Below are 27,745 nucleotides of genomic sequence, written 5' to 3'. Positions count from 1 at the left end.
CTCATGCAGCTGCAACCAGGTGAGTGCAGCCTGGATCCCAGTCAAGCTTATCCAGCGGCTTTTCAAAAAAGGGAATTTGCAGTTTTTGAAAAGCTGCTGGATAAGCGCGGCTGAGATCTGTGCTTTATATGGGTTGCATTCACCCAGCCACAGCTGTGTGCAATAACACCCAATTTTAAAGAGGTGAAACAGACTGCCCCTTTGCTCCATATTCTGGGTGGCTTGGGAGTATGGTGTTTACATGCTGTACACTCCCAGGCTGCCCGGCTGTGTATATTGGGGCAGTTTCATGACGCTCTGGCATCGTGGCATTTACCCACCGCACGCTGCCGGAGCATCTTGAAGCTGGTTTCTGGCCTTAGCGCAGGTAACAAAGCTGGCTTTTTGCCACCTGCAAAAGGAGCGGCTATTTGCTGCTCCTTTTTGGGCAGCTTCAAGGCAGCTCCTTCTGCTAAAATTACATATAAACATCAAGACACAATACAATATCCCCAGTACAGTGTACTTAGTTACAAATTTTGTAACTAAGGATCGACACAGGTCAAATTATTCCAAGAGACCATCAGGAAAGGCGGTGAAAGAGTGAATGGATCAATTTGGTTAATTCAGTTGGAGATTAGTTTGGAAAGGCCCGCCAGTAGAGATCTGTCTTTATCACCTTTTTAAATGACTCCAAAGATGTAATATGGCAGATTTCTTCTGGCAGGTCATTCCATATTTTAGGAGTGGCAGCTGAATAGGTCCTCTAGGAAGTCACCACCAGCCTGGTTTTCTTTGGCTGCAGTAGGTTCCTCTCAGAGGATCTGAGTGCATGGGAAGGATTGCATGGGAGGAGGCATTCCCTCAAGTATGCTAGACCCAAGCCATGTAGGGCTTTATAGGTAATAACCAACACCTTGTACTGAGCCCAGAAGCTAATAGGCAGCCAATGAAGAGATTTCAAAACTGGTGTAATAGGATCGAATTTAGCTTTATCTACGACCAACCTGGCTGCCATATTCTGAATCAGTTGCAGCTTCCGAACGTGGCACAAGGGTTGCCCCATGTAGAGCACATTACAGAAATCAAGACCAGAGGTTACCAGTGAATGTACAATAATTTCTCGGTCCCTCTGCTCCAGGTAGGGTCACAGCTGACGTATCAGCCAAAGCTGATAATAGGCACTCCTAGCTGTCGCATCAACTTGGGAAGACAGCTGAAGCGAGGAATCCAGAAGTACTCCCAAGCTGAGGACACAGTCCTTTAGGGGAGTGTGACCCCGTCCAGGATTAGTGAACAAATCTCCATACCCGGTGCAGGATTTCCTATAGCGAGTACCTCCATTTTATTTGGATTCAACTAAGTCTATTTTGCCTCATCCAATCCATTACTGACCTCAGACAGTCATTCAGAGGGGAGATGCCTTCCTTGGTCACTGAAGCAGTTGGAGACATAGAGAAACAAATTTGGGTGTCATCAGCATATTGATAACACCCCACCACATGTCTCTGGATGATCTCACCCAGCGGTTTTATGTAAATGTTAAACAGCATTGGGGACAGAACTGCACCCTGAGGGATGCCCAACTTGAGCTCCCTCTTGGACGAATAACTGACCCCAAGCTAAAGCGATAAAGTGGGGCTCCCAAGTTCAGGCATCTTTGGAAGGATATTCATTTGAATATGCTTACCCTTTGCAGACTTCTGAGCTAAATGTGTTAAGGTCTCTAAAATGATGCAGACAGGAAAACTAGGCACTTGCATATGTGCATGTAGCTTTTTTGTAGTTTAATACATGGTGCAATGCTAATGAATGGCCAGATAGGGCTAGACCTGTTGACCATGTGTACAATGCTAGAATAAAACATTCAAATCAAATGTAGGCTTTGATCAGATACAACTAACAGCCCAGATTGTAGGCTGTCCCTTCTTAGCATCATCATTGTGCATGCATAGTGTTGGCATGCTGACATAACTGTTTGGTTAAGAAAGTGAGAAATCTTTTCTCATCTAAGATTCTTATTCAAATTGCCTTAAGTACTATATATACTCTGTATAAGTCTAGAAATTTAGGTTAAAAAATTGACCCCAAAAACCTGAGTCGACTTATCCATGGGTCAACGTACGTATTGTATCTTAACTCTTATTTAAAAGAAGGAACCATCTCCTGATGAAAAGCAAGAGTATAATATGTGAAGCTCCCAACCTCCTTTATTCTCTCATCCATCCAGTCTTAAGACTAAGCGCAAAGAGTTATGTCTGCTGGACTTTTGTAAGTTCTTTGACATTGTTTTGCTTTGCTTCATCTTTTATATCCTTTGCTATATGTCCCTAAATTTTATCCTCGACTTATCCAGGGGTCAGAGCAAAATCCACAATTTTGGTCCCAAAACCAATCCTTGACTTATACATGAGGTCGACTTATAGTCGAATATATATGGTAAGTGACAAATAGATGATACCAATATCCACAATCCCATGACAGAGAGTGAGAGAATGTTCCTTTTGTCTCCTCTCATGTTTCACCATGCCTCCAACATCATGGAACATAATATTCATAAAGGCACATGTGTCTCTTAGGCAATTACTGCAACTCAAAAAGGGTACAGAAATTAGCAGACAAAATTACAAGATGTGTAGCAACTCTTGTGTTAGGATAGATCATCACACTTGGAGTTTTTAGTTCTGTAAAAAAAATGTGTACCAGGTGTACTTTGTTGCTGTGTGCCTTCAAGTTGATCTAATTAAGGAAACCCTATCATGAAGTTTTCTTGGCAAGATTTGTTCAAAGAGGGGTTGCCTTTACCTTCCTCTGAGGCTGAGAGTGTGTGACTTATCCAAAGTCACCAAGTGGGCTTCCATGGCCAAGTGTTCCATGACCAAATGAATCCCATTGTGGGAGAAAGATGGGATATAAATCCTTGAAATAAATAAATAAGTGGGAATTCAAACCCTGGTCTCCAGAGTCATAGTCTAATGTTCAAACAAGAACAAGAGGCTGGCTCTCATGTACATGTTAGAGATCTATAAATACAGACATATAGTTTAGAAATGGAGCAGGGGGAGGTTTGTCTCATATAATATGAGAACCTGTGGTCATTTGAACTGTGGTTGCACCAAGGGAGATACTTCCTCATACAATTATTTGCTATCACAGGACAGTGAACATCTTGGACAACATTTTAAAAAAACAAATTAAGGATATTGACAAGCTAGAACATGTCCAGAGAAGAATGACGAAAGATAATCAAAAGTCTAGAAACCTAGCTTTATGAAGAACAACTCAAAAACTAGGTACGCAGTCTTGGTTTTATCTTTGATTCTTCTCTGTCGTGTATCCCTCAGATCCAGACCACAGCCAAGGCTTGTAGATCCTTTTTGTACAATATTGCCAAAATCCGACCATATCTCTCCGCCTCTACTGCCAAGATCCTGGTCCATGCCCTAGTGATCTCACAACTTGATTACTGTAACGTCCTCCTGGCTGGGCTTCCTCTTTCTCACCTCCGTCCTTTAATCTCTGTTCAGCATTCAGCTGCACACATTATCACTTCCACCCACTGCTCTGACCACATCTCTTCTGTGTTGGCATCCCTTCACTGGCTCCCCCTCCCTTTCCGCATTCAGTATAAGCTCCTGCTGTTGACATTTAAAGCCCTCCATGGACTGGCCCCTCCTTATTTATCAGACCTTCTTTCTCCTCACCTTCCCACTCGGGCCCTCCGTTCTGGTAGTCAAGGTCTGCTGTCTCAGCCCAGGATTTCCTCTGCCCCATCCCGGATTCGCCCCTTTTCACTTGCTGCCCCTCACTCCTGGAACCTTCTTCCCCCACAAGCAGGAGCCATCACTTCTTTAACCAGCTTCAAAACGGAGTTGGAAACCATCCTGTTCAGAGAAGCCTTCCCAGGCATTGCATAATTGTCGCTTACTATTTGATGTCCTTTTGGTGCCTGTTTATCAAACCATTTCCTGTATTGCTATGTACTGTATATGTATTATCCTACTTGAGAGTATGTATTTTCCCTGGAAGAAGATTAACAATCCATTATGAAGCCAAGCCCTCCCTCCAGCCCATTTGCCTTGGTCCAGGCCTCGGAGGTAGAGAGGAACTGCTGGACCTCTTACCCTTTCCCTCCACCACTCCCTTCTCCTTTTGTGTCATGTCTTTTTAGATTGTAAGCCCGAGGGCAGGGACCCGTCTAACTAAAAAGATTGTATGTACAGCGCTGTGTAAATTTACAGCGCTTCATAAATAAAGGTTAATAATAATAATAATAATAATAATAATAATAATAATAATAATAATAATAATAAATTTAACTTGGAAAAGTGAGAGATCATATGATAGCTGTCTTTAAATATCTAAGAGGATGTTATGCAAAAGAGGGGCAAGCTTGATTTCTGCTGTTCCAGAAACTAAAGTACAAACCAATGGATTTAAATAAGAAGAAACATTAGTAAAAACTTCTCTAGTTTAAGAGCTGTTCACTAGTAGAATGGACTGCTTTAGAGGGTGGTGGATTCTACATCTTGGAATGTCTTTAAACAGAAGATGGGTGCACATCTTCCAGGAGTGGTTTGGTTGGGTTTGGACTACATAGTCATTGTGGTCCCTTCTAACTCTAAGAGTCTATGATTCTATGATTTTATAGTGGAGGAAAGTGCTGTCATGGCTAGCTGATTTTTCTGATGATTAGATAATCTGCCGAATGTGAAATAATATGCTTCCTATCGTAGTTGCTAGGGATCATGATTGAAAGAATGGATTCTTCCATTCCATATTGCTCTCATGTGTAGCTGTGGACTTCTCAGAGGCTGCTGTGGGTACAGAATGCAGGACATGATGGTGCATTCCGGACAGGCCCTATGGGGCACCGTCGTTACGCGCGAGAAGCGGCGCTCCCTGACGCACCTTGCCCCTCGCGCGTAATGACTACATCAAAATGGCAGCGCCTCATACAGATGGGTGCCGCCATTTTGACGTCGCGGACGCGCAGTGTCTGGACGTCGCGCACCGGAAGTGGCGCCACGAGTGCGCACCTCGCGGCACCTCTTTCGGGGCACAGGAAGAAGCGCCATTTTACCGCTTCTTTGTTGCTGCTCCCGGGAACCGCGCAGTTTGGCTGCTGCAGTTCCCAGACGCAGCAACCGGCAGCGGTGCGAGACCACCCGTTTTGGGCGGTCTGTAATGCGCCGATAAGTCTATAGTCTGATCCCTAACTTTCTTATATTCTTACGTTAATCCACCCCATGATACAACTCTTTACTCATTTATGAAAGGGAAAGTTTGTGGTGCTTTGCAGAGCTGTATGCTGCTTTGTTCATAGACATATTCTATACTGAGAGTATACATAATGATCTCCCACTTCCTCTGGATCAAGTTCTCAAAAGAACTCTCCTGAGACAACTGAATAACTTCCTCTTGTAGTCATAACATAAGCTTGACTGAACATAATTATAATGGTGAAATATATTGCTTCCACTTAATTTTCCCAGGGGAAATAAAAATAAACATTTATATTGTGGGACAGATTTTTTTTTAAAAAAAAATGCTTTGCAGTTATATTATACCATGTAATAGTTCAAATAAACAGTCTAATCCTAAATATGGTCACTAAGAAGGAAATCTCAGTGAGAAACCTGGGACACTTACTACTGGGTACTGATACCTACAGTCTGGCAGTAAAAGCTTAACACTTTTATCATCAGGAAATCCCAATGCTTTCAGAGGACATATTTCTAAATAACTAGGCTGTTAAGTATTATTGTTTAAGCATAACTGGATACTCAGAAATAAATGGCTTTGAAAGCTCCACTGAGTTCAAAAGGATAGGCTCCCTAGTAGTCTGCACTGAAATCAGGGGTGGGAAATGTATGGCCTTCCAGAGGGTGTTGGACTACACTCTCCTCATTCTGCACTATTGAATATGCTAGCTATGGGTGATGGGAGTTTCGGTCCAATATATGTAAGGCCATATGTTCTCCATCCCTATTCTAAGCAAAAATATTTAAAAATTTCTCTGCAAATCTTATAATGGAAAGAATCCAGTGCTTTACATTTTGCAAAAAATAAAATAAAATAAAATAATAATAATGCTGCTGTTTGACATTTCTAAGAGGAAATTGGAGGCTTATTTTGAACAAGGAAACAAACCATATGAAGCATGCTGTCCACCTTTTACCTGAATCTCCAACATTTCATAAAATCATAGAGTTGGAAGAGATCACACAGACTGTCTCTAGTCATTGCCATTCTGCAATTCACATTGCCTGTCATTATTACTCTGAAGTAGCCGGAAGAGATTCTAGTTTAGTTCTGCGTTACAGCACTAACTCCACACATTCTTGCTATTTTCCAAGTCCATTCTGCCCCAATCCAGCTTCTGTTAGCATACACTGGAGAAGAATATTGGCAGGAAGTGCAAGAGGGAATGGAATAAGGCACATGTTGAGGTTGGGAGAAGACACTTTTTAATTTACCTTGAGAGGATTTTAAAAAAGTAAACATATGTCAACATAGGAAGCTGTCTTACAGTCAATCAGACTATTGACTATTTAGCTCAGTATTGTCATAACTTGCAGAACCTCTGAATGGTTTCCAACAGTCCTAGCTGAAGATGCCAGGAACTGGACCTGGATACCTTTGATATGTAAAGCATGTGCTTTACAGTGTTTCCATTTTTCAATGAATATTTGAGAAATATTGCAAAAGGTTGATCATGGTTCATTGGTTGACCGCCAACTGGTTTTTTTGTGGAAAACCTAACCCTACTGGGAATTTTACAAAGAGCCAGAGGTTGGAAAGTTACTTTTACAAAAAAAAATGAATATAATGACATGCTGAAGTTGTTAATAACTGAATAGTGATAGGATAAAGAATGAATATAATGGTATGGTAAAGCTGTTCATTGCTGACCAGTGGTGGGGATGATATTCTGGGATGATGTCCCAGTGACCATAAGGTTATCTTGCTAGGCTAAATCTTGTGTGTTGGGCACAGTTTTTCAATGGCTTAAATGATTTTTTGTATGTAAGTCCGAGAAGGTGATACTAAGAGATAGTTGCACTGCTCAGTTGCCATCTTTGCATGAGGAACTATAGAGATTTAAGGAGATTTCACCTCCTTACAGTCAAGATGAAACTGCTAAGTGATGATGCCTGGAGATTTGGACAGATAATGCACAACCCTCTTTCTTGTTCATTTTCTAAATCATGGTTGGACAGTTCTTTGAACTCAAGTAATGCATGTAGTGACAGGTAGTGGGATACGTGCCATAGATGCATATTTCTACCTGCACTCCAAATATTAAGACATAAAGATGGGGAGGTTGAAATCTCCTTTCTCTGTACATTGATATTTAGGAATGGGATTCTTGGCTGCATGGAGTAAAAGCTTCTATTCTCTACCCAGTGCTCCCCATTAAGTGCACTGGGAAATGGAAGCAGTGAAATTGTTTCTCACATTTATAATGATCCCCACTATGCATCAGACCAATAGTATTCTCCTCCTTCTCCAGTCCAATTGATGTTTGACTCTCATGGCTCTCAATGGGCCATATAGCAAGTGGCCAAGGGCCATATGTACTCATGAGCTGGTGATTTAAAACTAGAAGAATGGTTGACATTCTGAACCAGTGTCTGTGATGGACTGGGTGAAAAAAACCCTGAAGCATAATCTAGATAAGATAGAGGTTTACCACACGGGCCTTTTTGCAGCTCAGATCCGGGGTGACTCCTCGTTCAGCTATGTGAATTCACATCGTAACCTGGTTGGCCTTCCATTGCCCTTCCAAATCGAATCCAAGGCAAGTCACATGATGCGGATTCATGCAAAGTGGAGTGAGTGCACATTGTATTACCTCACCGGTGCATACCATATGGATTCAACGATTTGAATTGGGACACTTGCACATGCTCAGTGGGTTCTGAACGTGTCCTCCTTCCCTGCCTCCTCCTTAGCTGTCATCCTTCATCAGGCTGAAGGAGCAGTCAGGGGGTGATGGGATAGGTTGCAGGGGGTCACTGGAGCCAGGATCCGGCTGAAGGAGCAGTCAGGGGATGATGGGGTAGGTCGCAGAGGGTCACTGGATCCTGGATCGGACAGAAGGAGCAGGCAGGGGATGATGGGATAAGTCACAGGGGGTCACTGGGGCCAGGGTCGGGTTTAAGGAGCAGGCAGGGGATGATGGGATAGGTTACAGGGTGGCAGAGAGGACGAGATGGGGATGCAGGAGCAGTCAGGGGATGATAGGATGGGTGGCAGAGAGGACGAGATGGGGATGCAGGAGCAGTCAGGGGATGATGGGATGGGTGGCAGAGAGGACGAGATGGCATGAAGGAGGAGGTGGGGGATGAAGGAGCAGGACGCAGGTGGCCAAGGGGGGTGACATCGGAGTGATCTTCCACACCAGACCAGTTGGAAGTGAAATCAAAGTGAGCTTGAAAGCAAATTCTGTGAATTCACTTTTTTTCCAATTTCACCAAAATGAGGGGTCACTTTGGAATCACTGCAGAAGTGCCACGGAAGGTACGCCCATAGAAAGGAATCTCGTCTGATAACACATTCACGTTATGATGTGAATCCGCATCGTTGGACCCACAGTCACCCCAGATCTGAGCTGCAAAATCTCCAAAAAGCTCTGTGTGATAAACACTATAGAAATACTGGTCACTAACGATTCATAATGAAAATAAGGGCCTGTACTATATGAGGAAAAGAGAACTTAAATACCCTCATGATATCAAATCTCAGGCTTAGGAAGCTAAGCAGGGTCAGCCCTGGTTACTACACAGATGGGAAACTGCCAATGAATGCCAAGTGCTGTAGACTATCTTTCAGAGGAAGGAAAAGGCAAAGCCACCACTGAGTATTCATTGACTAAGAAAAGCCTATGAAATTCATGGAGTAACCAGAAGTCAATAGGCAACTTGAAGGCACAAACACACATGCTATATGAGAAGCACTTCTCTTGAAAGCATTAAATTTTTCATTTAGGATGCTCTTGGCTCCAAGATAGTAGTGATGGAGTGTTTTGTCTACTAGTTTAACCTGTATTCCAGCTGTTTCCTTTCAGACTTAGGAACACCATTCTCCCACAGGTCCATTTGGCTGCTTCATTGCTCAGTTTTAGGCAGCTGGGCAAATACTTGAGTGTTTTGACAAACCTCATTAAGTCTGATTATTTGATTTAAGAATTGTTGCAATATTAGAAACTGGACATGCCTCTCTTTATGTATGGTGTTCTATGCCACTGCAGGTTTAAAAATTGAGTAATCTCTGTGTGTTATGTTAGGTGCCTCAAGACAGAGTACAAACAAACAATCAAAAGACTGACTTTAAATTTCTTTCGAAATTCTTTCTCTTCTTTCTCCATCTTTTTGAATTTCTGGGAATCACGTTCATCTGATCTGGGTTTTCCAAAGTTTGGAAGCTTCATATTTATCCCTGAGCTAAACAAAATTCAAAACAAAAACAAACAAACAAGAAAATTTCAGTATGCAGATGATCAGGCAGTTTACAGTCAGATGCGAAATATTATTTGTGGCCAGAATCCTGTATCATCAACTAAGTTAAGTACAGTGGACTCTTGTTATAACCTGGGCTTTGGTTCCAAGATCCCCCGTAGATAACAAATACCATGGATGCTCAAGTCCCATTAAATATAATGACATAGCAAAATGGTGTCCTGTATAAAAAATGGAAAATCAAGGTTTGATATTTGAAATTTATACTTTTTTTGAACATTTTCATACCATGGATCCTTGAATCCGTGTATAAAAAATCCGTGTATAAGAAGGGCCAACCATATACTTACTTAAAATATACTTAACTCAGTAAACTCTCTTTATCTAACACACACATTGGAAAGCCTGATGGAAATACTATTCACCCACACTTCAATTGTTAGCAGAATGGATCTCCTCCTTCTCTTGCAGCTAATGTCCAGTAAAATAGATTTGGAGGAGAGTTATGATCATGGCTAAGTAGTCATGTGACTGTGAATAAGGCACATTTAAGTAACCATGGACCTTATCACACATGGGGGGGGTGTTGCAGCTCAGATCCGCAGTCACTCTTGTTCTAGCAATGCAAAGTGTGATGTTTTTTCATACCAGATCCAGAGTCACTCCTCTCTAGCAATGCGGATTCAGGTTAAAACGTGATGTTTTTCCACACCTGGTTGCCTTTCTGTTGTCCTTCCTAAGTAAGGGGCAAGCGAAGTCAGTTCGATTCCAAGCAAGTCACGTGATGCGGACTCAAGCAAAGGGGAGTGAGTGCACATTGTATTACCACACTAGAGCATACTGTACTTTGAAGGTTCAACGATTCGAGTCGGCAGCCTTGCACATGCTCAGTGGGGCTCTGGACGCTGTCCTCCTTCCCTGCCCCCTCCTTAGCTGTCATCCTTCATCGGGGTCTAGGAAAAGGCAGGGGATGATGGGATAGCTTGCTGGGGGTCCATGGGGCCAAGATCAGGATGCAGGAGCAGTCAGGGGATGATGGGATAGCTCGCTGGGGGTTGCCGGAGCCAGGATTGGGATTTGCGTGAGTGTGAGTGTGTGTGTGTTTACGTGAATGTGAATATACAGATATATATGTGTGTGTGTGTGCGCATTTGCGTGAATGTGTTTTGCAATACAAGACAGGGTTAGGTGGCAGAGGGGGTGAGATGAGGATGCAGGAGCAGTCAGGGGATGATGGGTTAGGTGTCAGGGTGAAGGAGGGGAGCAGATCGGGGTCTAGGAGAAGGCAGGGGATGATGGGATTGGTGTCAGGGTGAAGGGGGAGCAGATCGGGGTCTAGGAGAAGGCAGGGATGATGGGATTGGTGGTCAGGTGAATGAGTGGAGCCAATTCAGGGTCTAGGAGGAAGGCAGGTGATGAGAGATGGTGTCAGGGTGAAGGAGGAAAGCAGATCGGGGTCTGGCGGAAGGCAGGGGATGGATGGGATTGGTGTCAGGGTGAAGGAGGGGGCAGATCGGGGTCTAGGAGAAGGCAGGGGATGATGGGATTGGTGTCAGGGTGAAGGAGGGAGCGATCGGGGTCTAGTGAGAAGGCAGGGTGATGGATTGGTGTCGGGTGAAGGAGGTGAGCAGATCGGGTCCTAGGAGAAGGCAGGGGATGAATGGGATGGGTGTCAGGGTGAAGGAGGGGAGCAGATCGGGGTCTAGGAGAAGGCAGGGGATGATGGGATTGGTGTCAGGGTGAAGGGGGAGCAGATCGGGGTCTAGGAGAAGGCAGGGATGATGGGATTGGTGGGAGGCTGAAGGAGGGGAGCAGATCGGGGTCTAGGAGGACACAGGGAATGCAGGGGATGATGAGATCGACTGGTTGGCAGAGAGGAGGAGATGGCATGAAGGAGGAGGAGGGGAATGATGGAGCAGGACGCAGGGGCCAAGGGGGGTGGCATCAGAGTGCTTTTCCACACCAGACCAAATCTCGGTGCAATCGAAGGGAGCCTGGAAGTGAATTCTGTGAAGTCACTTTTTTCCCGGTTTTACCAAAATGAGGGGTGACTTCAGAAACACTGCTGAAGCAATTCGCAAAGGGCTCCCATAGAAATCAGTGGCGTCTGATAAAACAGTCACTTTATGACATGAAACCGCATCATTGGAAGTGCAATCACTTTGGAAGTGAGCTGGAACTGAGCCACAAAACCACCAAAAAGCTCCGTGTGATATACCTCCATGTCACTACTCAGTCATGATTGTGGCACTGTTGTCATGATTGTAATTCCTCCCATCTTCAAAAGGTTCATTAGATAACATTACAGGAAGTTCTAATAATAACATAATGAATTAATAATAAAGTGATGGGTGGGAGAGCATGGCACCTTGTAACCTTTTCCAAGTAGACAGTTCGTCTGACCTGTTCCCCATTGTAGCTTATTCACAATGTGGTGTCTGCCATAGTCACACTGCTTCATCTCACTATACATTTGTTCACTCACCTCCACACTTACGTTTCTGCCTGCCTGCCTGGCAATATAAAGTCTTCCACCCACCCCAAAGTGTAATTGGTAGCAGTTTGATATAGTCCACTCACTGAATCCTCTTTCCAACAAGCCCCAAATCAATGGAAGGTGAAACACATGCTATTAGGTGTCAATTCAGTTAACCCCCAACATTTCCTACCATTGGTTATACCATGCGGTTCTCAAACTTTTTATCCTTGTGATCTCCTTTACATCTACATGCAGATGTCGTGTCTCCCTCAACACAGTATACGAATAAAAATAGTTTGGTTGTTTAGTGTGCTTATTTTTATTCAAACATTCATGTATATTCATATTTTAACATTTTATATGGAAATATCTTTTCTCTTCCCCATTCTTCCCCCTTAGGCAGAGGCTCCAAGTGCTCTTCTTGCTCCCCCTCTCCCCTTGCACACAGCTGTTATAATTCTTCACTCACCTCATTTCTTTCGGTGGAGGAGGGAAGTCAGTTGGCTCTACATCATCGTAAACATCACTATCTCCTGAATCTAAAAGAAATATTTTTTGAAAACAAAAATCATCAGTCTGTAGCAGATTTTCTTGGCTGTGGCATGCCATAGCAATTATTTCCTTTTTTATAATAGGTTTTTTTTTTGTGATTTTTTTGTGGGCATTTATATAATGTTTCTGAGATTAATGGCTTTGAATCATCTAAAGGGGTCAACATTTACTAAAATACTCTCAGGTCCATGTCTTGACCATGGCATAAAACACATGGGCAAAAAGCGCCACCTTCGGGCCGCATTGGGGGCATGGCATTTAGATGATACACACACTGAATGCAGCCAGAAACTGTGCCAATGCTAAAGCAAGCAAGAAGAACTAGGCAAAAAAGGAGTGGGTATAATCCACTCCTTCCAGTAGCCTGGTTGAGCACCTTGCCAGTGGCCCAGATCGGGACAGGGCCCATGTGGTTGCCATTGTCCCTGTATGATTGGGGCCAGTGCAGGGCTGGTATGGTCCTGGCATGGTCCTTTTGGCCTGTCTACTTCAGGCTTATATGAACTAAGGCTTATCTGTTCCTCTTCAATATATCAACTTACAGATGTTATGGATGTTACCATTATGGGCTGGGTTAGGATCTAAACATTTTCAGAGGGGTATTAATAGATAGTGACAACCTCATCAAGGCCAAGGTCCTCCTAAAAGAGGAGGTTACTAAGAAATGGCTCCAAGAATTTAAAGAATTTGTTGAATTTTGCATAGGTTGTTTGCTGTTTTATAACAGGGATAGGAACCCTCTAAAGTTTCTTCTGCTCTTATCTCCAGTCAGTGATCATAGATAAGAAGGCATTTTTTAGGTTTTTATACTCAAAATACACTTCATAGATCTGAAGTATGGCTTGCAATGGGAAAAGCTATCACATGAAAATGAGCTGAACACTAAAATATTACCCACCTTTGATTTAGAAGAATGTTAAAGCTAACCCTGTCAATAAACATTATTATTCTCTGGCCAATCCATGAAATGTGTCATGTATTCAGGACTGGGTCTAACCCAAGACATTTTGTGGCCTAAGGCAAAAGACAAAAAAGGAGCACTTCTCATCATGCCACAGATAAAAAACAAATAATCTGGCAGTTGACTCTTGAGTACTAAAAGAAGGACAGCATCTTTCATGTACTTAAAAGTAATTGGCTAACATAGGTGCTGCAGAGCAGGCCAGGTAACAAACACATCTCTGTCTTCTAACAGAAAGAGGACCATGGGTGAAGATCTCAGGAAGAATGGCTATGGAGAATATGCTCCTTGTGTTTCTAATATATTCTTCCTGAGATGACTACCTTATTCTACCTAATAGTAGGGCTGGCCCTGATTTATTGTTTTTTTAAGTAGAAATATCAGGTACAAATAATCAGGACAGAAACCTCAGGATGTGGGTGGGTTAGCTCCTCAAAAATTCACGCACCTTGAACCAGCTACAAGCATCCCTCAGTTAACAAAGCCTCTGACAGTGAAGCTGCATTTTACAAAGATTTTTTTATGCCCCCAGCATTTCCTCCTTGTTCTCTGTCTAGCTAGAACTTCAGGGTTTTGAGTGGTTTTTTTTTAGCCATATCGATATTATGGAGGATGATGAAGATAATGACTGAAGAAATACATACTTTAAGTGCTGGGTTACAGCAGCATGTCTTCAGTAAGCAATGTAAGGAACAAAGACTAATATTGGAAAGAGTGGGGTTCTACTTTAGCCAATTCTATTGTGGCCATATGTATCTGCCTGCAACAAGGAGGTTAAACAAAAATCCATCACTGTGTATGTGTGAACAGCAAAACAGTGAGAAAAGGGGAAAACAGGTAAGCTTGTCCCTCAATCCTCCTCCCCCAGTATGTTAAAAAAGTATTGATCTATAAATTTGGCCACCAAAATGGAAATTACACGAAATGTGAAGCCTGGTGAAAGAAAAAGTAACCTTTTGATGCATTTTGGAAGTAGCTTTCAAATGGTCTCTAGAATGTTTGACATGTTTTTACCTATTCATGCAAGATTTACCTAACCTGTTTGTATGATTTTACATGTGCACATTCTATGTTTTGAATATAATGTTCACTAAAACATGCTGAATTGCTTTTCTTTTCTTTTCGGTGTAGGAACCTATCGCTGTTCTTTCCATATTATTTCTGCCTGTGGTACCAAATTTTCATTTAAACATTTTTACTTCATTAAGTAGTGCAGTAAGTAGTTCATTGGGGTATACCTGTATTTGGCTTAGAAGAGAAGCTCCTATTTTGTGTTAATAGAAGCTTCCCTCGCAAGCAAAATAACAGGTAGATGGTTGGGATTTTCTATCTGACAATCCAGGCAAAAAACAAAGGAGAAAGAGGCATAGGTCAGGGAGGAAATGTTTTGTACAAAAGATAGTATCACTATGAGGTTTATAATAGCTCAGTCACAGTCTAGCAACAGCTGCATGTTTTGATCTCATTACTTACCTTTCCCTGTTTGCTTTGCTGAAGGACCCCTGTGAGGAAGTTAAATTAATAAATGAAATTGATCAATCATTTGTTATCATATGATCAGTTTTAATCCCACATTATGATTATGTGATCTGCCTATTTACAGTAAATATGCATAGTATGATATACTGTTTCTTAATGTCTTATACTTCCCTTAGCATTATTTATTTCCTTCATCAAGGTCTGCATTTCTTCCAAAGCACTCAAGCCAGTGTACATGAGGATTTATCAGGCAGTGTCTTAACCCAGGTATTGACCTGTTCCAGACTAAACTAAAGAAGCAGTTTTTCCAAACTCTGATCCAGAGTGACACAGAATCCGAAAGGTTACTATATAGCCTGTCTTCTTACCACACATTCACTGGTCTCTTATGAGCTTTTGTGTCATATTTCCATTTCTAAAAGAACTATGCTAGTATAAAACATCTTTGCTTGTGAATCGTGAACTTACTTGTATCCTTCTGAAACATTACATATATGTAATTATTACTATTGATGTTGTTGTTGATCACCCACAGCACAAAAGAAAGGGGAAAAAAGCAGGAATCCACATATTAAATTTGTTAATACAGTAGACCTTTCATATTGGCAGGCTGCCAATCCACAGATTTGACTCCCTGTGAATCACCATCTCCTGTATTCAATGACAGCACATGCACACGGATGTTCTGACATGTCTGCATGCATGTTGCTGCCGTTGAATAATATGGAACAGGTCTGTCCAAGTTTTTTGCCACGAATGGGAAAGGTGCACTGTAATATGTTTTCAAATATAGAAGGAATAAAAGAAAGGCAAAGATGAAAAGGGTTTTCCTGACAAAAATAAAACTATCTACTTGGCAGTTACTTCTGATTTTTATTTATTTTTTATTTTTTGCTGCAGCCCAGTACTTTGGACTGGCATCCACAAAAATCTCAAATGCACTACTTGTTAAAGGAGAAAATGCTGGGATGTCAAGGATTCATAACATGCAAATACACCTTAAGTAGAAAGGGGGCAGTGAAGATACAAGCTCACAGGAAGGTGCAGCAAGATGTAGCAGATTTAGTGGAAAGGAAGTTTATTTTGAATAGAGAGAGTATTATGTATACTCACCAATCATCTTTGTGGGCTCCTTTAAAGCCATTATCTGGGTTAAATGGAGTCCCATATAAAAGGAACAGAATCCATTTCTGTTTTATGCCAGAAGTTACATTTACTATTCAGCCTTTCTAGGACAGGCACACAGGTCAAACTATTTCTTCATCTAGCTCAGTGTTGTCTACACTGACTCACAATAGCACCCCAGGACCTTTGACAGAAATCCCTTGTCAAAAGATCTCTTTATAGATACCCTGCCATCTGAGGCAACCATCTTGTTTTGCTTTGTGGTGAAACTGCCTCTGCTAATTTGTAGCTGTGACATAAGCCAAGAAGTAGTCAAGGATAGAACATGGCCCAGCTTTAAAGATGTTTTTGTAGTTGAGGTTATTTGATAAGTGGTTTGATTATGTCGCTGGTTAAGCTGCTGTGAGAATTGTTAGTAGTACAGGTTGAATATCTCTTATTCGAAATTCTTGGGACCAGAAATGTTTGGGAGTTTCAATTTTTTTGTGGGGGGATTTTAGGATTCATGTAGCACAGTAAGTTCTGTATTTACAAGGTTGGAGAGACACATGAGGTTGGAGAGAGATGGAGCTGGAAAGAGAGACAAGGATCTCTGAAATGGAGGGACTCCAAGCATAGTGTTCATGCCTTCTACTATTTCACACATCTTCACATCTCTTTCCAGCTGTGTCTCACTCCAGCTTTGTGTGACTTGTGGTTCTCTCCAGCTTTGCATCTATTCCAGCCTTCTTGAGGGGAAAAAAAAATACAGAACAGATGTCCAGGGAGCCCACCAGCCAGCCACCCACTTGCACTTTGTGTATGAATGAGCAAGAGTGCTGCAGCTGCCACCTCAAAATGACATGTTAGCACTCAAAAAGTTTCAGACTTTGGATCATTTCAGAATGCAGACTTTTGGATAAGGGATACTCGACCTATATATGATTAATGAGTATATTAGCTATTAGCTTTAGTGGATGTTTTTTATTTTCACAGCAGTCTCTTACGGGGGACTTCGATTATCTTCTGTCACACAGACTTTAGGTGTTGTTTCTCGCATGCTTTTCTTTTGGTAATCTTTTCCTTTCAAAATCTTCAAAATCCAGGAATCAGTCTTATCTTCGTCCTGTGACACAGACCTTTGGAGTATGTATGGAATTATCACATGGCAGAGGAAAGGCAACATGTTTGAAGAAAGGAATTCTGGTGTGTGCATTTAAAGTGCATTTTTAAATATTAGTTAAATAAAATCCTCATGATCCTTAGTCTACATTACATATTTTAAGAGTAATGATGCTGGAATCTCCACGTATAACATAGCAAATTGAAATGCTGTATGCTCAGCAGTATTTCTTGCTGCAAACACATTTTATTTATTTGATTTATATCTCCCTTTTCAAGGCAGTTGAGTGTCAATGTCATATACTCAGCTACACATAACTGAGCAAAGAGATCCAGACTTTTAAAAAAAATATGTATTTTAAAGATGTATGAATGATGCATGCATTTCACCTGCTTTCTGTGAAAAACACTGGTGTAATAACAGCATATGTGTAGAATTTGATTAGTTAATACAGTGTAGATGCCCTGAGATGATTTAAGTGAATACATAAAACATGTAATTTGTGAAAGCAATAACACTGACATTTGGTAACAAAGGCATCATATTTGTCAACAAGGTATGTTTAGCTATGGCTCCCTATTGAATGCACACTGGATAGCAAATTAGGGGTTGCTGCTATATAATCGTTAAACAGAAGTCAAAGTGGCTAATAACAGTAAAATCCTTCACTCTTACAAAATATAACATGGATTTCAAGTTGCCTTGCACCTCTTGAAAACAATTTGCACAACTATCTTACATACTCCGATGGAAGTACAGTTGTATCCAAAGAGCCTTCACCCCAAGGAAAAGTGCTTTGGGTTGAGTTTACTAAGGCTTACTTGCAAGTAAGTGTGCACAAGATTGCTGCTTTTGGCTTGAAACCCAGCCATAACTAAGAAGGTTTTAACAGCCATTAATTTCAGTGGAACTCCTCACTGAGGCACCAATGAAATCCAGTCATGCTGAATTCTTGTGGATTATGGCCTAAATTTGAAGGAATGCAATAAAAGGGAAAAAAATATCTTTAAAAACATGGTTACAAAATGACTGGGGATATACATTGGATCAGTGGTTCTCCGCCTCTGGTCCTCCAGATTTTTTGACCTGTGCTCTCAGAAGTCCTAGCCAGTATGTTCAAAGTTCAGGAATTCTGGGAGTTGAAGTCCCAATAATCTGGACTCTCAAAATTTGAGAACCACTGCTTTATATTACACATGTGCCTGGTAAAATTGGCAGAACTGACCCCAGTATTTTGGGGTTCCTTGGGCATAACAAGCTCACTTTGTTTTCCTAATTTGGAAAGGTGGGATGGGCAATTAAAGAACCCTATTAGACAGCATCAAATCTTCTTAGAAACTCTATACAAAGTGAAAATGGTAGTGCCATAAAGGTGATAGACCGAGTGTTGGTCTTGGGGCCCTGTTAAATGCCCAACTTTGCCACTTTCTGGAACCAGACCTATAAATTGGCACCAGTATGTAGATGTCTATAAGGATAAATATACTGTATATGGTCTGATTACTATTAACTGGGGTCTAAGGACTCAGATCTTAGCTATATTTGTGATTAAGAATATCTGTCCTTGCTGTGGCAATGAGCTTAAAACCACCTGGAGATTTGGACATATTAGTTTCCACTTACAATTGAAAAAGACATTGTAAAATGTAACACTTGGATGTACTTCATAAGTACAACCATATGTAAAAAACACATAACAAAGTGACGGTGAAAACATATATAAAAAGATTACTTTGACACCCTACTAATGGCTTCTTAACACCTTATTTTAAGCTAAATGGTTTTAAGAAATAATCCTCCATCAGCTGCTGCTTATTTTATATTTCATCCTTATTTATTTCATCATCATACGTACCTCGTTGGAACATCATCATCATCCTCAACACCATCATAGATATCAGGAGATGGAGGAGGTGGGAATCCCACTTGACATTGAGAGGGGAAAAAACTGTTAAAACTAAGGTTCACTTTCTACAAACATAAATAAACCAGTCATGCAGCCAGAACATTTATATTTAGGGGAGCAATGTGGGGCTGAAAAAATAAAGAAAGAATTGCAGAACAGCCAAATTACGTAGCTTAAAATGTTTCAGGTTATTTGCAGGACACACTTATACATGTCTACTTAGAATTCAGTTCCAGAGAGTTTAGACCTAAGAAGGCCAGTCTTGTATTTGAATGACTATCAAAGCACATTTGAAAGGACCTGCTGTCTCACACGTTCTCAGTTCTGTTCAAGTATTGAAAATGTTACTTTTTGGATTATATCAAATAAATAAATAAGCTTCCCAGAATCTCCAAGCCATAATGGTAAGTAGCCATGCTGCATGGTGGATTCCTGGAGTTCCAGTTCAAAAATAAATAAATAATAACTTTGCCAAGTTGTGATTCCATGTCCATTTTTACTGAAAGGCAGGCAGAGGCTATAAGGTTTAGTGGAAACTAAGAAGTTCTAGAGAAAGACTGTTCAACAACCTCAAGGCCATGGATGCAAAAGGGCTAGAAGATAGTGGTATTCATGGAATGGTACCGATTCACAAGATATTTGTCTGTCCATCTTTAATGAGTTTTCAGGAGACAATGAGACAAAGTAGTCTGTTGTTGGCTGTTTATCGATCCATTTCCTGTATTGCTATGTACTGTATATGCATTATCCTACTTGTGAGTATGTATTTTCCCTGGATAATGATTAACCTTTCCATTTTGAGCCACAAAAACAGCCCCTCCCTTCAGTCCATCTGCTTGTCCAGCCCCGGAAGGTTGAGAGGAACTGCTGGACCTCTTACCCTCTCCCTCCACCACTCCCTTTCTCCTTCTGGTCATGTCTTTTAGTTGTAAGCCTGAGGGCAGGGAACCGTCTAACTAAAGGATTGCATGTACAGCGCTGTGTAAATTTACAGCGCTTCATAAATAAAGGTTAATAATAATAATAATAATAATAATAATGGGCACAAATGCCTGTGAAACATTGGGACAAAAATCCTGGCAGTCCCCCACATCAAACAGCTAAAGAAGTATAGATGGTAAGAAGCACAAAAAGGTGGTATATATTAGGCTATGATAATAGTTATTTGAAAGTCAAGAAATGTTTGGGGAAAATCCTAACCAAATAACATAACCACTGGTAGCTCACGGTCTGAGTGGAAGGGAGGAATCTCTCAACCTACCATTTTGGTCAGACTGTCAACATGGCCACCTCTGAATGAAACCTGTTTTCCTCTTTTCTGAAATTTTTTAAAGGCTGGTCAAAAGCTTTTATTTTGACAATATGGATATATTGGTTATAGGTGGGGTGGAACTTAACTTAAAATGCATCATGTTTCACTTATGAATAAAGCTATTTTATCCTTACATCTTTAGCAGAAACAGAAACGTTTCTGGATCAGCTCGGTGTTGGGAGTGGAAACAGCATGAGATAACTGTAGCTTTTATTTTCTAATTTTGAAGTTGGTATTTATTTGGCCCTGATGTTAACAGAAGAGTTCTGCAAATGGATAACAAAATAGATATTGGAATGCTTTAGGGGATGAATCTGTAGTCTAGATAATAGCTAGCCTAATTGTTGCTGATGATGATTTACATTCATGTCATTGTCCAACTCTGAGTTTCATTTCTTGGTTATGCCACTGTGTTATAGCAGCTTGGGGACTGCCTGGGAAATGGATGGATAGATGGACAGACTGATAGAGAAGCAGACATATTTTAAGTTTTACATAGCAAGAAGGCAGTAAAAGAAAAACTTACTTCCTGTGGTACTCTGAGCTCCACTTTGACCATAAAAAGAAAAGAAGAAAATGTTTAAGGTAAGAAATGCATACACACACTCACCTAGCAAATGCAGGAAAAATTACGGTAGTTATCTTGAAAATCAGTTATCTTCCATTTCATACATAGCCTCCCCCTGTCCCTGTTTGGCAGAGACATTACCAATTAATCCTCTGTCATCCCACATTTTCAGCTGATTTTAAGATGTCCCCTTTTCTCTTTCCTCCTCTTACTTTCCTCCTTGGTCCTCACTTTACTTTAACTGCTGCAGACTGAGTTCAAAGTTTAAAATAGGTAATACTCAATTCACTCCACAGGTGAGAGAGGGGAGGTGGAAAAATTTTCTTTTCCAGTGGTCATGGGCAAAAGCAAACTGCAGAAGCCTCTCCTGGCCTGTATGTTTTTTTTTCTCATTAATTTCTTTTGCCATATTGATCACATTCTGATGTTCCTTGACCAAATATGTCCCAGTTTTCATTTATTTCATTTCATTTATTAGCAGAAAGCAAGGCAACAAGATTTATGTCCTGCCTTTCTTCTTATGCAAGACCTAAGGTAACCTAGTTGGATTTAAAATAGTGAAACCCACCCACATCTAGATCACAATACGCTGGGTGACTTTGAGCATTCTTTTCCTCCTCACCTTTCTCTCAATCTAGCTTACCTCACAGCACAGTTGTATAGTTAAAGGGCAGGAAAATGATATACATGACCCAGTACTTCTTGGAGATGCTTAGGTCCAAATTTAATGCAACAACATATATATTTGAAAAATAAAAAATAATTTCCCCTCTATTAAGGAATAGGCTTGTTGAGCAACATTTTCCTCATCACTTTGTGTTTTAAGTGGTGTAGGAAAGAATAAAAAACAGGCTGGAGCACACTACAAGCCACACTAGAATTGGCAGCTGTAGTATTTGACTGCATAGGTATCCATCACCTCTTTCTACCTCTGCTGTACCTGCTGATACTGTCCTGGTCCCCAACATCATCATACACTTCTTGGTCACTGTCTTGCTGCCTTGGCTGAATGTTGATGGAGGGTCGTGGCTTCCTTTTTAGTGAGTCATAATCAATTTCAACCATAGTTGTTTTAATGTAGCCGTCTAAAACACAGAACATTGGATATCTAAGATAAGGGTATTTTATGTTGGAAGTTCACAGTGATTTGACCACATTGCATTTTAACAACAATGAAAGCAATACAAAGTTCAGCATAGCAGTAGAAGCCTAACTCTACCACTCAGAACACAGCTGATCTCATCTGATTTTAGAAAATTAAGCACAATTGGGCTCGACTATGGGTGCATCTACATTGTAGAAATAATGCAGCTTGACACTACTTTAAGTGCTGTAGCTCCATCCAATGGGATCTTGGGATTTGTAATATTAAAGGGTCTTTAGCCTTCTCAGTCAAAGAGTGCTGGTGCCTTACAAAACTACAAACCCCAAGATTCTGTAAGATGGAGCCAAGGCAGTTAAAGTGGTGTCAAACAGGATTATTCTAAAGATATCAGAAACTACCAGGTAGGGCTACAAAGAATTCTACCCTGTAATACTTGAGCACCACTGCCAAAAAAAAGCCTCTCCTAGGCCTGGCCCAAGGGAGCATAAATCATGATGGAAATCCCCCTGCCCCCGGAAAGCATTTGGGGCAAAAATATTTTTTAACCAAGAAGGGGATCAGGGAGGTCAAAAGCATGATGAAAATGTCTTCCTCACCCCTTAGAAGACATTTTTAACCCCAAGGAGACATATGCAGCCCATGGATCACACTTTGCCCACCCCTGTCCTAGCGAAAAGTCAGGCTTAGTTTGAACAAGTTACTTCTGGAGACTGCAAAACTCAGAGTTTCTCTTTCGGTGCTGGTGGACTCCATAAAGAACAATGGCCCAAGACTGGAAAAGTTACCTTTTTGGACCATGACTACTAGAATCTGCCAGTTATCATAGCCATATTGCTTTTCAGTGCTTTTAAGATGACTTATGACTATCTGTTGTAGTGTTTAAACTGTATGTCTTCACCAATATATGTTAATAAATAAACTCAAATGTTGGAAAGGGACAATGTACATTCAACATTCTTATTCCCAAGGAAACCAAACTGAAGTCAGCACTGCACCCCTGGAGAATCAAAGTGAGTATAACAGAATTTTAATAAATAAGCAAATAAATATTCAGAAGCTTGTATTCTGTCCTTGGTTTAAACTACATTCTTCAATCAGTGAGCGAACTTAGCTTTTGTGATCAGAAGAAATTATGTTCATTAAGTATTATCATAAATTGAGGTCACCTTATACTTTATACTTACAGGAGCCTCTTGTTCTTCCCAGCCATTTTCCTTCTGGATTGTCTGTGATGCGGATTATTTCAATTTTATCTCCTTGTTTGAATGACAGATCATTCTTCCCTCCTTTGAAGTCTGTGCAAGCTCGTGCCTGGTGAATGACTTCGATGGGACCCATCAGCTGCACAAAACAAGGATTGTGTGGAAATAAGCACCAGGCATCTAGCTGAGTTTCATTCTTAAATTTAAGTGTATTAAACTTCAATACTTCAGCAGAGAGTACAATAAGCTGTGACAAACCCATAACTGAAAAATTAATTTGGTTTGGTTTTATAAAACAATGAGCCTTCCTTTTCCTGTGCTCATGCACCTTCTCCTCCTCCTTTCCATAAGGAATTGACATTTCTATTTTTGAGTAATTTCCACTTGCTGCATCATTTAAGCCTGGACAAATTATTACCTTAAACCACAGTTCACAACAGTGGCTTTTCTCTCCCACACACATATAACAACAGTTTAGGGACAAGATTTTAAACTGGTTAATCTAAAAGCAGAAGCTTCCAATTTAATTTCCTCTTTCTGGCCATGATGGAGAAAAGAGGTGTATGCCTATGAACCTTATTTTGGACAAGTGGAAATGGCTAGTTTTGGTCCTGTAACCTAAAGTGAACATAGCCAGTGCTTTTATACTGGTTTTTAAAAAATAGAATGATAAAGACAGTGGAGTCTGAAGCTTTGATCCTCTCCAGTAAGTTAATGATTATTCATTATTTTTCTTGTATGAACCAATCTTGCTAGTATTCAAAGCTGCAAAATTGATTTTCAAAAGAAAATAGAAATTACTCATGTTGATAATTAAAGGACACTTACTTAATATGGGAAAAATCAAAATGAATTCTATTTGCAGAATAGATAGACAACTAAAAGCTTATGCTTCCTATATAAGATTCCCCAAAGATATAGACAATCAGATTATCATACGGGAGAGGAAAGCATTCTTCTCCCATTCTTAATTCAAGTTAATCGCACAATTATCACACTTCCTTATGCTTATCCTGTTCTTCTAGCACCTGTAAACAGTAATGGACCCATCATTGGTTATTAATGGCTAAAGAACAGTGTCTGTGTTTGAGTTATTCTTTGCATAATTTGCTAATACAGGTTGAGTATCCTTTATCCAAAAATCTGAAATCTGAAATGCTCCCAAATCCATTTTATTAATGGGTGGCTGAGAGAGTGACACCTTTGCTTTCAGGTGGATCAGTGTACACAAACATTGTTTCATGTACAAGATAATAAAAATATTGTATAAAATTACCTCCAGGCCACCTGTATAAAGTGTATATGAATCATAAATGAATTTCATGTTCATATTTAAGTCCCATGACCAAGATATCTCATTATGTATATGCAAATATTCCAAAATCTGGAAAAAAAAATCTAAAATTCAAAACATTCTGGTCCCAAGCATTTCAGATAAGGAATATTCAACCTTATGTGGTCTTACTTTGAACTTCTTTCTGATGTCTTGTTCTTTTTTCTCTTTTTCTTTTTGTTCTTTCTTCTCTTGGCCTGACTTTTTCCTTTCTTCCTTCTCCTTTTTCCTTTCATCCTCTCTAGCTGTAGGCCTGCAAAATGAAGAGAATGAAGTTTGAATCAACAGACAAGCTAATAAATATCTCATCAGATATGAAAACCAAAATGAAGGTAAGGAAGTCCTCCAAATTTTGTGCTTTCAGTTTTGTGGCCCTATTTATAATTTGTGAAATCATTTGTTTGTGGATGGGACTCCATCCCTAGAGAGGCCAGGATGGCTCCATCCCTGCTATCCTTTTGATGGTCTTATGCAGTCAGGCCTTTTCAAGCTGCTAAAGGCTGGGATTTAAACACTGTACATTTTAAGGTATTTTTAACATGTTATATTTTAATTCATTACTATTTTAACTTTTCATAATTGTTTTAACTTTAGCTGCTTTGAGTCCCTATATTGGGAGAAGGGTGGGATATAAAATGATAATGATAAATATTTTCATTGTTGGTTTTCTTTTCGTGTGTGTGTGTGTGTGTGTGTGTGCGTGCTTGTATGCACATAGACACATGCATATTTGCTTAGCAGATTTCCTTACTCTCATCAGTTCATGGACACCATCTCTGGAGAGATTGGGGATATCTAGAAGCTTCCGTCATGGTAAGCTTGCTAAATCTTTCCACCCATCATTCTAGATGGTGATAAGAAATCTTGCTTTTTGATTTCAGAGCTTTTGCAACGAGTACTAATATTTCTCCCCAAACTCTTATAATTATATGGGACCCACATTTTCTCCACATACATATTTCATACCTCATGTCATTTATGTCTTCATAGGTTTCACCCTCACTGTTTTGACTCTATTTAAAAAGGAAGAAAAAGATGTTTATTTGAATGAGAGAGAGAGACTATCCTGTTCAGTGGTAACAAGGCAATAATATATGACACTTTGTGCAGGTTTATACTCACTAATTGCTTGTTTGAGTTGCGTGTAGATCTTTTAAGCATAATATACATTGCTAGGTTTCCCCCCCAGTTTTCCTTCACTCTAACTAGCAGTCCTCTTTCCTCTCTATAGTGACAGAACTAGATACTGACTTTAGTCTGGATTCAACACCATGTAAAAATCTGTGTGAATTGAGACAATCGTAGATAAATACCCACACATAAGACCAGCCTTTCCCAGATTGTTGTTCTCCAGATGGTGTGGATTTCAACTCCCATTAGCCTTAGACAACATGACCAATACTTGTAGTCCCCCAAAAGCTGGTTGTGAATAGGGTTGCCATAACCCGGTTGCAACAAGGTTTTTTCCCGGTTTTGGCTGCACCTGCCCGGTCACGGCACGGGTGCAGCCAAAAACCGGGAAAAGCCCGGTTGCAGCGGGGTTGCTAGGCAACCCTGGGGCCTCGCTGGCCTCCTCTTCCTCCCCCGCGCATGGTCGCGCGGAGGAAAAGGAGGGCAGCGAGGCCTGAGGCGGAGGAGGCTGCAGGGAGGCGGCGCCTCTTGGGCGCCGCTGCGCCAACCTCCCCGCCTCCCTGCAGCCCCCTCCCTCCTTCCTGGCCTCCGCGGGGGCCAAGAAGGAGGCGACAGCCCCGTGCCATCCGCCGCCGCGGTCCTGCTCGCCTCCTTCCTGGTCCTTGCGGGGGCCAGGAAGAGGCAAGGCGCCGCGCCAATCGCCGCGGCCTCGCCTCTTTTCTGGTCCCTGCGGGGCCAGGAAACAGGCGAGGCTGCGGCGATGGCCGCCGGCCTGCTCGCTTCCTTCCTGGTCCCTGCGGGGGCCAGAAAAGAGGCGAGGCCGCAGCGATCGCCGGCAGGCTCTCGCCTCTTTTCTGGTCCCTGCGGGGGCCAGGAAAGAGGCGAGGCCGCGGCGATGGCCGCCGGCCTGCTTGCCTCCTTCCTGGTCCCTGTGGGGGCCAGGAAAGAAGCGAGGCTGTGGCGATCGCCGGCGGGCTCCTCGCCTCCTTCCTGGTCCCTGCGGGGGCCAGGAAAGAGGCAAGGCCACGGCAATCGCCAGCGGGCTCCTCGCCTCTTTACCGGTCCCTGCGGGGGCCAGGAAAGAGGCGAGGCCCTGATCCTGGCCTCCGATCGCTGCGGGGCCCAGGCAGGGAGGGAAAGCCTCCTTAAGTGGAGGCTTTCCCTTGCTGCTTGGCCTCCGCTCCCTGCCGTGATTGCTAGGTGAAATGTAGGACAGAATTGTTAAATGTAGGACACATTTTTGTGTGTCCTACATTTGAAAATTTTGTCCTACATTTTTCCCGGTTTGGAGGTCCGGCACTATGGCAACCCTAGTTGTGAAAGCCTATGCAAGACAGCAGCATAACAGCCAGCAGCAAAATAGACAGGCAATAATTCACACAAATAAATTAAGAAACCATAGTATTACCAAATAAACCACCAGCAAATAAACCGCGCTGTTCCTGAAAGACCTACAAATTAAAATGGTTTAAAACTGGCAATCAAAAGATGGATGGCTATGTAACAGGCACCAAGCAAGCATCTATTACAGATTATATTCCAGAAAAGAAGTGTTAACTGTATGTTATGGTGCATTTATATATATAACGAATGGTAACACCTACCTCATCTGCATTTACACTTCCTGGTGGAATAGAAGGCAAAAAGTGATAATTAATTTTCATTAAAAAGAAAATACTGCTACTTAATTTAATATCCTCTGACTATAATTAAAGCACAATAACACTATAGATTGTTTTTTCAGCATGCCTTCCAGAACATCCTTCTCTAACCTCAAGATGTGTTGGACTACTACCCTCATCCTTCTCAGACAACTGCAACTGGACCTACTGTCTCATGATAATGATGGGAGCTGCAATCCAACACATCTGAAGGACATTAGGTTGGGGAAACCAGATTTAGAACAAGAGTATTTTAATATGGAATAATTGTTATCTAATTCAAATACCAGTATTTGAATTAGTATTAGACATACTGCAATGATCTTGTATATTAATAGTTTGTATAATATGGAATTATAGCAGAAGGCTATGAATTGTGTCCTTGT

The 27,745-nt window shown here is 41.3% G+C and overlaps 1 protein-coding gene across 4 annotated transcripts in view; it reads right to left on the bottom strand.

The window, feature by feature from the left end:
- FYB1 (FYN binding protein 1) overlaps positions 1-27,745 on the bottom strand; it is an 80,545-nt gene that overhangs the window by 15,708 nt on the left and 37,092 nt on the right. For 3 of the 4 annotated variants that reach the window (XM_042450203.1, XM_042450206.1, XM_042450204.1), the window contains exons 5-15: positions 27,303-27,322; positions 25,534-25,580; positions 24,700-24,820; positions 23,217-23,373; positions 21,868-22,012; positions 20,886-20,908; positions 18,997-19,066; positions 17,026-17,157; positions 14,909-14,937; positions 12,392-12,461; positions 9,314-9,428 (exon numbers count right to left, since the gene is read on the bottom strand). In XM_042450203.1, coding sequence (XP_042306137.1) covers positions 9,314-9,428; positions 12,392-12,461; positions 14,909-14,937; positions 17,026-17,157; positions 18,997-19,066; positions 20,886-20,908; positions 21,868-22,012; positions 23,217-23,373; positions 24,700-24,820; positions 25,534-25,580; positions 27,303-27,322 — 929 coding nt within the window. The remainder of the gene's footprint in view (positions 1-9,313; positions 9,429-12,391; positions 12,462-14,908; positions 14,938-17,025; positions 17,158-18,996; positions 19,067-20,885; positions 20,909-21,867; positions 22,013-23,216; positions 23,374-24,699; positions 24,821-25,533; positions 25,581-27,302; positions 27,323-27,745) is intronic. The other variant, XM_042450207.1, reaches the window with a different exon arrangement.

Source organism: Sceloporus undulatus, chromosome 2 (genome assembly GCF_019175285.1).
Source record: "Sceloporus undulatus isolate JIND9_A2432 ecotype Alabama chromosome 2, SceUnd_v1.1, whole genome shotgun sequence".
Lineage (NCBI taxonomy): Eukaryota > Metazoa > Chordata > Lepidosauria > Squamata > Phrynosomatidae > Sceloporus > Sceloporus undulatus.
This window is presented reverse-complemented; position numbering and strand designations above follow the sequence as displayed.